Source organism: Oncorhynchus kisutch, linkage group LG20, assembly GCF_002021735.2.
Source record: "Oncorhynchus kisutch isolate 150728-3 linkage group LG20, Okis_V2, whole genome shotgun sequence".
Lineage (NCBI taxonomy): Eukaryota > Metazoa > Chordata > Actinopteri > Salmoniformes > Salmonidae > Oncorhynchus > Oncorhynchus kisutch.
In genome coordinates, this window is record NC_034193.2 from 43,486,933 (window position 1) to 43,500,341 (window position 13,409).

The 13,409-nt window shown below is 42.4% G+C and overlaps 2 protein-coding genes across 10 annotated transcripts in view; one reads left to right on the forward strand and one right to left on the reverse strand.

Moving 5' to 3' along the window:
* The first annotated feature begins 5,641 nt into the window (after nt 1-5,641).
* Nucleotides 5,642-6,452, forward strand: LOC109865209 (cholecystokinin-like). Its single transcript, XM_020453322.2, has 3 exons — nt 5,642-5,705; nt 5,806-6,081; nt 6,240-6,452. Exons 2-3 carry the CDS (start codon nt 5,808-5,810, stop codon nt 6,308-6,310), a joined length of 345 nt encoding a protein of 114 aa, XP_020308911.1. The 5' UTR covers nt 5,642-5,705; nt 5,806-5,807; the 3' UTR covers nt 6,311-6,452.
* A 134-nt stretch (nt 6,453-6,586) lies between these two features.
* The window catches only part of LOC109865754 (trafficking kinesin-binding protein 1), a 42,963-nt gene continuing 36,140 nt past the window's right edge, over nt 6,587-13,409 (reverse strand). For 3 of the 9 annotated variants that reach the window (XM_020454177.2, XM_020454178.2, XM_020454180.2), the window contains 4 exons: nt 11,149-11,513; nt 10,650-10,856; nt 10,094-10,199; nt 6,587-8,468 (listed from right to left, as the gene is read on the reverse strand). In XM_020454177.2, the coding sequence (XP_020309766.1) occupies nt 8,069-8,468; nt 10,094-10,199; nt 10,650-10,856; nt 11,149-11,513 (1,078 nt within the window). In that variant the 3' untranslated portion in view covers nt 6,587-8,068. Of the gene's footprint in view, nt 8,469-9,204; nt 9,264-10,093; nt 10,200-10,372; nt 10,478-10,649; nt 10,857-11,148; nt 11,514-13,409 lie in introns of those variants that run through there. The other 6 variants (XM_020454181.2, XM_031799794.1, XM_020454182.2 and 3 more) reach the window with 3 other exon arrangements.

Sequence of the window (13,409 nt, forward strand, 5' to 3'; positions counted from 1 at the left end):
TGTCCGTAAACACACCAGCTAGCTGGTCTGCGCATGCTCTGAGGACGCGGCTGGGGATGCCGTCTGGGCCTGCAGCCTTGCGAGGGTTAACACGTTTAAATGTTTTACTCATGTCGGCTGCAGTGAAGGAGAGCCCGCAGGTTTTGGTAGCGGTAGTGTTTTTTCACTATCTAATGAGGTTGTTCAATGACAGACATGTATTTGTTACTACTGTTCGGTTTCACACAGTCAAATGTAACAAATACCATTTTTAAAATGATACATTTGTGACATCAATATTTAAAAAAATGTACAAAAAAGTTATTCAATATAGTAATATGACATCTATATGTGAATGTTTACATTTGACATTTTAGTCATTAGCAGATAGTCTAATCCGGAGCGATTTATAGAAAGTGCATTCATTTCAAACTAGGTAGGTGAGACAACCACATCCCAGCTAGCACATAACGTTCTCAGAACCACATGTTTCTTAGAGTTTGGTGAGAGTGTGGTTGCCCTATGCCTATTTAGCATACAACCTTCTCATAACACAGGGCTTCCCAAACTTTTTGGGCCTATGACCTAAGCGGTACCGGAGTGCCAAGTCTAGGACAAAAAGGCTTCACAACAGTTTTTACCCCCAAGCCATAAGGCTCCTGAACAGGTAATACCCGGACAATTTGCATTGTGTGCCTCCCCCCAAACCCCTCTTTTTACGCTCCTGCTATGCTCTGTTTATCACATATGCATAGTCACTTTAACTATACATTCGTGTGCATACTACCTCAATTGGGCCGAACAACCAGTGCTCCTGCACATTGGCTAACCGGGCTATCTGCATTGTGTCCCACCACCCGTTAACCCCTCTTTTACGCTGCTGCTACTCTCTGTTCATCATATATGCATAGTCACTTTAACCATATCTACATGTACATACTACCTCAATCAGCCTGACTAACCGGTGTCTGTGTGTAGCCTCGCTACTTTTATAGCCTCGCTACTGTATATAGCCTGTCTTTTTACTGTTGCTTTATTTCTTTACTTACCTATTGTTCACCGAACACCTTTCTTGCACTATTGGTTAGAGCCTTAAGTAAGCATTTCACTGTAAGGTTCCACCTGTTGTATTCGGCACAAGTGACAAATACATTTTGATTTGATTTGATTTGAAACCATCAAGCATCAACCTGTTAGAGGAGTCTGTAGTTGGATTTTGACTGTAGTGAAAACCATTCTAGGATTTTATTTGATCATGGGGGAAATGAGCTGCTGTGTAAGCACTGCAAGGCAGGTTAGACTGAATTGAGCCCTGCCTCTTTTCATGTAATGATGATAAATGAGTTTGACCTTTTCAGAGCATGAACAGACACATCCCCAGGGCCATTTCACCTGAACAAATATCATCACTGATGAATAGCACACAGATAAAGTGCCTTCAGAAAGTATTCACACCCCTTGACTTATTCCACATGTTTGTGTCACAGCCAGATTTCAAAATGGAATTAAAAAAAATACATATCACACATATACACGCAATACCCTATAATGACAAAATGAATGAAATGTTTGCACATTTATTGAAAATGATATACAGAAATATCTCATTTACATACAGTGCCTTGCGAAAGTGTTCGGCCCCCTTGAACTTTGCGAACTTTTGCCACATTTCAGGCTTCAAACATAAAGATATAAAACTGTATTTTTTTGTGAAGAATCAACAACAAGTTGGACACAATCATGAAGTGGAACGACATTTATTGGATATTTCAAACTTTTTTAACAAATCAAAAACTGAAAAATTGGGCGTGCAAAATTATTCAGCCCCCTTAAGTTAATACTTTGTAGCGCCACCTTTTGCTGCGATTACAGCTGTAAGTCGCTTGGGGTATGTCTCTATCAGTTTTGCACATCGAGAGACTGACATTTTTTCCCATTCCTCCTTGCAAAACAGCTCGAGCTCAGTGAGGTTGGATGGAGAGCATTTGTGAACAGCAGTTTTCAGTTCTTTCCACAGATTCTCGATTGGATTCAGGTCTGGACTTTGACTTGGCCATTCTAACACCTGGATATGTTTATTTTTGAACCATTCCATTGTAGATTTTGCTTTATGTTTTGGATCATTGTCTTGTTGGAAGACAAATCTCCGTCCCAGTCTCAGGTCTTTTGCAGACTCCATCAGGTTTTCTTCCAGAATGGTCCTGTATTTGGCTCCATCCATCTTCCCATCAATTTTAACCATCTTCCCTGTCCCTGCTGAAGAAAAGCAGGCCCAAAACATGATGCTGCCACCACCATGTTTGACAGTGGGGATGTGTGTTCAGGGTGATGAGCTGTGTTGCTTTTACGCCAAACATAACGTTTTGCATTGTTGCCAAAAAGTTCAATTTTGGTTTCATCTGACCAGAGCACCTTTTTCCATATGTTTGGTTTGTTTCCCAGGTGGCTTGTGGCAAACTTTAAACAACACTTTTTATGGATATCTTTAAGAAATGGCTATCTTCTTGCCACTCTTCCATAAAGGCCAGATTTGTGCAATATATGACTGATTGTTGTCCTATGGACAGAGTCTCCCACCTCAGCTGTAGATCTCTGCAGTTCATCCAGAGTGATCATGGGCCTCTTGGCTGCATCTCTGATCAGTCTTCTCCTTGTATGAGCTGAAAGTTTAGAGGGACGGCCAGGTCTTGGTAGATTTGCAGTGGTCTGATACTCCTTCCATTTCAATATTATCGCTTGCACAGTGCTCCTTGGGATGTTTAAAGCTTGGGAAATCTTTTTGTATCCAAATCCGGCTTTAAACTTCTTCACAACAGTATCTCGGACCTGCCTGGTGTGTTCCTTGTTCTTCATGATGCTCTCTGCGCTTTTAACGTGTTGGATTTGCCACAAACATAATGCTTTGTATTCAGGACATAAAGTTAATTTCTTTGACACATTTTTGCTGTTTTATTTTAGTGCCTTATTGCAAGCAGGATGCATGTTTTTTTATGTACAGGCTTCCTTCTTTTCACTCTGTCATTTAGGTTAATGTTGTGGAGTAACTACAATGTTGTTGATCCATCCTCACTTTTCTCCAATCACAGCCATTCAACTGTAACTGTTTTAAAGTCACCACTGGCCTCATGGTGAAATCCCTGAGCGGTTTCCTTCCTCTCCGGCAACTGAGTTAGAAAGGACGCCTGTATCTTTGTAGTGTCTGGGTATATTGATACACCATCCAAAGTGTAATTAATAACTTCACCGTGCTCAAAGGGATATTCACTGTCAGCTTTTCTAAATTTCTACCCATCTACCAATAGGTGCCCTTCTATGCGAGGCATTGGAAACCTCCCTGGTCTCTGTGGCTGAATCTGTGTTTGAAATTCACTGCTTGACAGAGGAACCTTACAGATAACTGTATGTGTCTGGTACAGAGATGAGGTAGTCATTCAAAAATGATATTGAACACTATTATTGTAAACAGGGTGAGTCCATGTAACTTATGTGACTTTTTAAGCTATTTTTACTCCTGAACTTATTTAGGCTTGTCATAACAAAGGGTTGAATACTTATTGACTCAATACGTTTCAGCGTTTCACATTTTATTATATAATACAAACATAATTCCACTTTCACATTATGAGTTTATTTGGTGTAGGCCAGTGACACAAAATGTTCATTGTATCAATTTTAAATTCCGTCTGGACCTCAAAATGTGTAGAAAGTCAAGGGGTGGGAATACTTTCTTAAGGCCCTGTAAGCAGACAATTATTATTTGTTTACCTCCCAAAGTACAAATCATTCACACACTTGATGGCATCTATGTAGTCTCTGGTGACACTAAAGGTTAAAAGGAAGTGTTTGACTTGACTATTCTTTGGCACCGTGTGACAAGAGGTATGTCCGAGGAATGTCTTGGAAACCAAGACACCATTGCGTGCCTAATCACTTGGCAGGCATTCTGTTATTTCTACTGTTTTCTTTGGTTGTATTGTCACAAGTAGAGATGTTCTGCCTCGATTAGGTAAGACAATAACAAAAGCGAAAGGTTGAGTCCTATACAGTGCCTTGCGAAAGTATTCGGCCCCCTTGAACTTTGCGACCTTTTGCCACATTTCAAGCTTCAAACATAAAGATATAAAACTGTATTTTCTTGTGAAGAATCAACAACAAGTGGGACACAATCATGAAGTGGAACGACATTTATTGGATATTTCAATTTTTTTTAACAAGTCAAAAACTGAAAAATTGGGCGTGCAAAATTATTCAGCCCCCTTAAGTTAATACTTTGTAGCGCCACCTTTTGCTGCGATTACAGCTGTAAGTCGCTTGGGGTATGTCTCTATCAGTTTTGCACTTTTTGGCAGTTTTGGCTATTATGATAAAGCAAGTCATGACAGCAAGTATGGAAGGGAGTGGTATACCTCCTTTACAGGAAGTTACATGCACCTAGTAAAGAAGATGGACACAGCGCCGACTGGGCCAGCACAATTTAGAGGGCTGGAAGTGGAAGGACCCTAACGAAATGGGTTTATTTGGGTTTATTTCTAATCTAGGACATCAACAATCTTACATGCTTTTTTGCTTTCAATTATCATTTTAATTTCCCTTTAACGATCCGCTTCTACAATACACTCTCTTCCACACCCACATCTCAGAACTGAATGAACAACATCTCACACACACCCAAATTACCCCAGTTACCACACACACACCTCCAATCTTCCTAGGAAAGAGCCCCGCTATCCATTCTCATCATCCTTGCCAGAAACTGACAGACTGGCTTCCAGTTTTCCTATATAAATGAGTTGATACTTTACATTACTGTGAAGTGCACAATGAAAAGAGACATCAGGTCCATGTTAAACCATTATCTCTTGTTTCCTATTTCCATAACAGCATGTCACTTTGGCTGTGGTATCCTGACCACAATTCCAGTGTTTAAAAATATATATATTAACAAGCTTCATTTACAAGATTCTAAATGGATATCATATCTGTATGAATTGAATTACTTTTTTTTTTTACAGCTTTTAAAGACTATAATATTTACAGAAGATAGTTCCTTAACCATTTAGAAAATGTATAGGTACACAACTCTAATGTTGGTTCCAGTCAATGATGCTCTCTTTAGTCCAGATAAGTGGAGGACGTACGTCATCACTTAAAACCCTTCCTCATCCGTTGTTTAGGTTACGCCATAATGATATCGCTGTCATAATCCTTTTACAACTAGGTCTATAGTTAAGAACATCAGTAATGATATGGTGCCTTTGTGTTTCAAATGTGTTTCTCAGTGATAGACAACTTGCCATTTTTTTCCATGGCATTTTTAATGATCGATTCATGTTTTTTCTTGAATGTCAATGCAAGTGGAAGTTACAGTTGGTGGTCCTTGACCTTGGATGCAGGTGTTATGACAGGGTTGTAGACTTCTTCTGTAACCACAACCACTATTGAACGTCTGAGTTATACTTTATTGTCTCACATTTCCAGGTGAACGATTAGAATATTGATGCGCCCCATTCTGGCACAGAGTATCCATTACGCATGGAGTTTCCATCGTCTCTTTTAATCAATCAAGGGATCTATCTTGGACATTGTTATCAGACATTGCTCTTTGACCATATTGGTTAGATAGACCTTGGTGTATAAAAGACCTGACACAGACAACTGGCAATATCATTCGCACTTGCTGACTTCGTTTTGTACAGACTGTCACATACGGTCACCTCTCTTTTAAGGTAATTTCCACTGTCACTTCCATGCAAAAAAAACTTTTTGTATTCCCTACTTTTAATAATCTAAAGCTATATTGTAAGAAAACTCTTCTTCTGTGTCCAGGCATGTCAATGGGTGGATTGTTGGTGTACGTCCTCATGGCAGCGCTAGTGGGGGTTGGTTTGACATCACCCGTATCCAAGTCGGATGGCAACACCAAACAGGGTGGGATACTGCCACAGCTACTGGCCAGGAGGGAGGCAGTGTGGAATGCTGCGGAGAACGTCGCTAAGCGGGAGCAAGACACTCAAATGAGCATGGCACGGATGGCGAGGACGGCGCACCTGTCGGAGGACCAGCGCGAGTTCATGTCCAAGCAAATCAAGCAGGCCATCTCAGGTATGTGGTGGTGTCGAGTCAAGTGCTTGTGTGTGTGCGAGAGAGAGAGAGAGAGAGATGCCAACATCTACCGTGACAAATGTGAAGTGTATCGTCGTTCTCTTTAAATGCACATTTAACTTTTCTGTTTGGTTCATGTAGGTTTGTATTGTTCGCAGAGTTGATGAACGAGTGTCCGGGCCGGGACTACCAAGGATGGGTCGACTTTGGACGGCGGAGTGCAGAGTAGAGACGTACCAAAGGCCAACTGAGGAACGTCTGCCTGCACTGGCGTTACTCAGGAATACATCCCTATTTGAAATAGATTGTATATATTTTAATTTGCTTATATTGATTTTTATCCAAGTGTCAAAATAAACATGTTTGCAGTATCTATGCCTACGGAGAATTATTGACTTCATTTAGGACATGGGCCGGCTGTAGAATCTACATTAAGTGTTCTTAATGGCTTAATGTGTCCGGGGAAACCGGCCCTTTGAGTAGAAAAAGAACACGCATGCATGTGTGGCTGATGGAAATACAAATGTACGTTTTAATGTACAGGCGGTACAATTTATACAGACATGCATCTCAGTGATCATAACATAAAATTCCGCAAAGAGTAGTCAATTTGAACATCTGAAATATATGTAGTGCCGTTTGGTTCATTTTCTTCTGAATTCAAATGGTCATAATTGCTATCATTTCCCCTTTTGATCTGCAGTATCATACGCCTTTTATCTACAGTTGATTGTCCCGACACCCGAAGGAGAATCCCAAAAAAGCATGCAGTCCATGATCACTTGATCTAAACAATTTCGTACAGCTCACTTTCATTATTCCTGATAACATGAATTACATTTGTCCCAACAACACTTTAGTTTAAGGTCTGTTAACACAGATCCGGCACAATAGACTAGTGCCGAGACCTTTTACAGTCACTTTCAGGTGTCTTTGATACAGCATGGTAGACTACCTGAATGGTTTTGGTGAGGTACGACTAAATAAACAAGTTTACAATGACTGACATAATTGGCAGCATTTCGAAGTAAAGCATTATACAGTGACTTGCAGCAGGTGATGTGTGATGCCATGCAAACGCACAGTACCACGAGTGCTAAATGAGGACTTTTGGGTAAAGAGCAGATTAGTATACCTCAGCAAATGTCAATAATGTCCGAAACTTTCAGGAAGTTCAGTCAGTGTATCAATCTCTCTACCATTCTGTAATGGGGAGTGATTGAAGTGTAGTTTTACCACAGTAAAGTGAATGTGGTTAATTCCCACAAATGCTTCATTTTCTAATAGCAGCTAATATGCAAAAGGACATACTGAATTCCAGTGCATCTTGGGTGTTTTAAGTGTGACAAACTGTGGTCAGCTTGGTGGTTCTTAAATAACAATACCTTGAACCTTTCCCAAAGTAATGAAAAGGTCATGTGATTGTATTTAATGGGAAAAAAATATATTAAAAAAGCATAGTGGTGGGGGTCTTTCAAAAATAAAAAAATAAAATAAACACCACGAGAAGCCTTCTCTTTCTTTCATACCGTGTAAAACCATCCGACACCCACGAAACACAGGTATAAAAAAGAAACGCATGTTTTTCTTTGTGATGTTCCTCATCTTTTAATTTTATATTGAAAAAAAAAGACAACCTTGCGCGTGTTCAAGCCAGCCGGACCAGTGATCAGGTGACTCTCCTGAGAATGATCATGATGTCACACATTGTCGTGGAGACCTAGTATCTACAATACATGAGTCCATTACAAACAGAAGAGTGACTATACACGTAACAGAAACTCAAAGTATGGCTCTATGGTTCTCCTGAGGTTCCATTTTACGATGTATTGCTGTGGGCCCAAAACACAAAATGGCGGTACGGTGCATAGTCAGTATATGGATTGAAGTCAATGACGATTAAGGAGGAAGGGGAGAAGGAGTTCTCAGTCTTTCTCAGACGATGTCTGTAATGCCTGATTGCTTCTCTCTCTTCTCCGTTCTCTCTTCAGTCCACCACGCCTCGGTCTGCCACCTTGTGAAGTCCCAGACGCCTCAGCTTCTCTACCAGGTTGAAGCTGAAAATGTTCCTTCTCCCTTCTTCCTCCATAGTGCAAGTTCCTCCACCCTGCTCTTCCTCTGCCGTTGTGGGGCGTGTGTGGGGTGTGTGTGGGGTCAGTTGGTGGTAAGGGTAGGGGAGGGTGGAGGCAGAGATGCCCTGCTCCTCCAGCAGCCTCAGGAGTCCCAGTGATAGTGGAGGTGCTGTGGTGGAGGTGGAGTGGTGGCCGCCGCCACCACCCTGGCTAGGGTCAAAGGTCGGCACACAGTGCTGCTGATTGGAGGAGGAGGGCAACGTGGTGCTCAGATGCTCACAGCTCCAACAAGCGGACAGGCTGCGAGAGCAAAGGCTGTAAATACAGGAAAAGAGAAAAATACCAAATCAGACACAGGAGTTCTGTTATATGTAATAAATACATAGCTAGAAGCTTAGCAGCATTAGTAACAGTGCACCATTAGTTAAGAGTGGTTCGTTAGTGTAGTTGCTCCCAGTGATGGATTACGCCTGTAAGGGTGGGTTAGAGAATGTGTTAGTCCGTTAGTTAGTCAGCCTGAGAACTGAAAATAGGATTTCTGTTTGTTCTTGTTCTGGAAGGGATCAGGAACTTTTAAGATGAGCACATGAGCAATGGTGTCCAAGTTAGCAAGCCAAGCAAGTGTGTGACATGTTGTTTACGAAGTAGATTCGAGGTAATGGACCAAATCCTTAATAGAGAGGCAGGCATTAAGATGTTGGAATGGGAGACCTGTGTGTATTAAAGTTTGAGTTATGTGTGTGTGTTATCTTAGATTAGGATTTGGCCCCAATTAAACTAATACTAAACCTCAAAGTCATGTAAATACACACAAGAACATCCATTTGTTTTATGCATGGAAAGTTGAAGCATTGTCGTAGCTGCGAGTGCATTCATTTGCGTTGCTTTGTAGTGGTGTTTGTTTAAGGCTCTAGTGTGGGGTATGATCAATAGTTTTACTTAGGGGTTGGGTGGGGTCAGAGTTAGAAGGGGCATGTTTTAGAAAAGTTAGGGGATAAATATGGGATTTTCCGGCATCATTCCCACTCTGTCCATGCCTGTTGGCTCTTACTTTGCCTAGGAAGCCCACTTTAGAGCTGGAGAAAGTGCTTGGACCAGCGTTTCCTACCACTGAAGGGAGAGACATGGGGTAAGGGGAGACGGATTGAGTAAGGGAGGAGAGGAGGACTGCTATACACACACACAAAGTAGCAAGTTACTTTTGAGGAGAAAAATGGGGCACAGCAACGCTGCTGTTGTTTTGAGAGTGGTGTCGTCTTTTGTAGTCATATCGTAAATACCTTTTCACGTCATTACTAATATTGGGATTTGGTTTAATTAATTCATTAATGATTGATTGAATGAATGAATACCAAAAGGCAAATTAATTAAAAATAAATGGATTTCACTTTATTTTACAGTCCACTACCTGAGGATAACAGGCAGAATCTATCGCACAAACAAAACTGATTAGTGATGGTGCTGGAAGCAAATTCCATAACTGGAGAAACAGGGAAAAGTCTCTTCACACTTCCATTCAGATGCAAATGGTATTTAATAGTAGATTTAGTTCAGTCTGCCTTCAACAGTCCACTTCCTGGTAATTACTTATGTTCCTTTGGATTCATTTCAAACACCATTTAGTACCATACCATTTAGTACCATACCATTTAGTACCATACCATCTAGTACCAGGTTTCCTATTATTTCGACGTCTTTGACGAACCTTCCAGGAAGTATTCATTGTCACCATAAATACGATCTTAGTAAATACCAGACAAAAAACATGTAACTTTCTGCACTTGACTGTACGCTGCTTTCTTGGCCATGTCTCCTTCTAAACAAATATCTCAACGGCCTTCCTGGTTAAATAAATCATACATGAAATAAAATGTGAAACCGGACTGTAAAATAAAGTGTAACCATTGAATAGGTGTATGTGAGTGACTCGCAGATCTTACCTGGTGGAGAAGGAGGGGAGCAGGAGGGAGGGGTGGTGGCGCCGACAGGTGGTGACGGTGTGGGTGGGAGGGGTCTGGGGGAGGTTGGGGCCGGAGGATGGAGTGACTGTGGGTGATGGACACACTTTACACAACTACACACAAACACAACAACATACATAACTACTCACAATGGATGAGGAAAATCCCAGAGCCACCCACCACGGATGGGAGAATGTACGGTACACAACGACAGTATGAGTTGGAATGACACAAACTGTTTAGTAACATCACACCTACCACACAGGTGAACTTAGGGAGATAAGGACCACAGTAGACATGTTATCCAAATAGAAGGTTCCAGTGTCAATGCCTGATCGTTCTCCCTTACCCAATCTGACGGACCTAAAGAGTTCCGTCGGAGAGAGAAGGGAAAACGATCAGATTTTCACACCAGACTAGAGGGACCAGAGGAATGACTGTGCACTGTGTGTGAATGTTTTCACTCACAATTGAGACCCTATCAACCGTATCTACTGAACTCAACTAAACACTACTCTGTGGCCTCTTTTCTTACCCATGGTGCCGTGGGCTCCGGCAGCCAGGTTGTGGGAGAGCTGTGATAGGTCAGGGTCATCCTCCTCAAGGTCATTGAGGCTGTAGACGTGTTGGAGGTCGATCTCCAGCTCCCGGAAGTCTTTGGTGAGGACCCCCGGGCGAGGATGCAGGATACCACCCAGGTTGGGCTTGGCCAGCTGCTGCCAGTGGTGCAGGGTCACTGAGCCTGGGGTGGAGAGGAAGGGCGATATATGTTGGGAATAACACATTTATTTATTTATGTAATAACCTGTATTTCTCTAATAATGCATATTTTTCATATTGAAAGAAGGAAACAATTGTAAAGAGTGTCTATTTTCAGCTTTCAGAGTTTATCATATTTATCATCATTTGTCATAGTTTCACTTGTAATTGAGTCTAGAAACCTTAGGCAAGTTACCGTAAAACTAACAGTCGAGTTACCACACACCTAATATCTCAGCTAAGAACACACACAGGGTCTCCCCGTCCCTCCTCACCTTCCAAGGGCTTGACAATCTGCAGGCGATCGGGTAGGTAGGAGCGTGAGCCCCCCGATCCAGCCGAGGAGTGCAATGAGCTGCCATTGGAGTAGTTGGTGCTTGTCGACGCCCCCGAGCTGGACACCAGGCTGTCGTTGGGCGTAAGGAACCCACTGGAGCCCAGCTCGCCCACCTCCTCACCCTCCTCGCTGCACCCCTGACAGGCGGTGGCCAGGGCGCGGAGTTTGCGTTCACGCTCCACCTCAAAGAAGGGGCGCTCTGAGGCATGGCTCTGCTGGCGGTCAGATAAACAGCGGAGCGCGGCCGCAAGGTCCTGGCCTCCAGGCATGCCCGGCATACCCAGACGCTTACGGCCAATCACACTGAGATCAGACAGAAATAAAGGCAGGTTAATGATATACTGTACACTGTTGATGCACTAACACTCAGAGTAGAGGAGGTAGAATAGGTTTGGAATACAAATGCACTGCTGTTATTAGTACACATAGACCAGAGAAATGGAAGCTGTATGTTTGAACATGTATGAAGGACAGTCCATTAATATACTATGGAAAAGCATTTCACTGTTAGTCTACGCCTGTTGTCTGCGAAGCATGTGACATATACAAATCAATTTGATTTGAAAAGTAAATACTCTGTGTGTCTGATGTCTGTAGACTCTCTATGAGAGTTCATGTAATTCACACATATACCCATAAATACCCATGTACACCACCGGTCAAACGTTTTTAGAACACCTACTCATGCAAGGTTTTAAAAAATGTTTTATTACTATTTTCTACATTGTAGAATAATAGTGAAAACATCAAAACTATGAAATAACACACATGGAATTATGAAGTAAACAAAAAAGTGTTAAACAAATCAAAATATATTTGAGATTTTAGATTCTTCAAACTAGCCACCCTTTGCCTTGATGACAGCTTTGCACACTCTTGGCATTCTCTCAACCAGTTTCACCTGGTTCACCTGGACTCATCCTAAAGCATCTCAATTTGGTTCAGGTCGGGGGATTGTGGAGGCCAGGTCATCTGATTCAGCACTCCATCACTCTCCTTCTTGGTAAAATGGCCCTTAAACGGCCTGGAGGTGTGTTGGGTCATTGTGCTGTTGAAAAACAAATGATAGTCCCACTAAGCCCAAACTAGATGGGATGGCGTATCGCTGAAGAATGCAGTGGTTGTCACACCCTGATCTGTTTCACCTGTCTTTGTGCTTGTCTCCACCCCCCCTCCAGGTGCCGCCCATCTTCCCCATTATCCCCTGTGTATTTACACCTGTGTTCTCTGTGTCTGTTGCCAGTTCGTTTTGTTTGTGAAACCTACCAGCATTTGTTCCCCTGCTCTTGTCTGTTTCTTGCTCCTGTTTTCTAGTCCTTCCCGGTTTTGACCATTCTGCCTGCCTTGACCCTGAGCCTGCCTGCCGTTCTGTACCTTACTGGATTATTGACCCTTGCCTGCCCTGACCCTGAGACTGTCTGCCATTCTGGACCTTTGCACCCTCTCTGTATTTTTGACCCCTGCCTTTCTTTGACCTGTCGTTTGCCTGCCCCTGTTTCAGAAATAAACTTTTGTTTTCTTCGACACCGTCTGCATCTGGGTCATACCTGAAACGTGATAGTGGTAGCCATGCTGGTTAAGTGTGACTTGAAAGAACCCCCTGTCAAGGGAGTTCGTTATAATAAGTGGACCAAAGCGCAGCGTGATCTGGGTTCCACACCTTTTTATTACTAAGTGAAACTCACAGCAAAACAATACATCTCAAACTAAATGTGAAGCTAACAAAAGTGCTAACAGGCAACTATCCATAGTCAAGATCCCACAAAGCACAAAGGGGAAATGGCTGCCTAAATATGATATCCAATCAGAGACGACGATAAACAGCTGCCTCTGATTGGGACAACAGATGTATAAATCACCTAGATAACCCACCCTAGTCACACCCCGACCTAACTAACATAGAGAATAAAAAACTCTATGGTCAGGGAGTGACACCCCACACCATAACACCTCCTCCTCCATGCTTTACGGTGAGAAATACACATAAAGAGATCATCTGTATACCCACACTGCGTCTCAGAAAGACACTGCGGTTGGAACAAAAAATCTCCAATTTGGACAATAGACCAAAGGACAGATTTCCACCAGTCTAATGTCCATTGCTCGTGTTTCTTGGCCCAAGCAAGTCTCTTCTTATTATTGGTGTCCTTTAGTAGTGGTTTCTTTGCATCAATTCGACCATGAAGGCCTGATTCACAC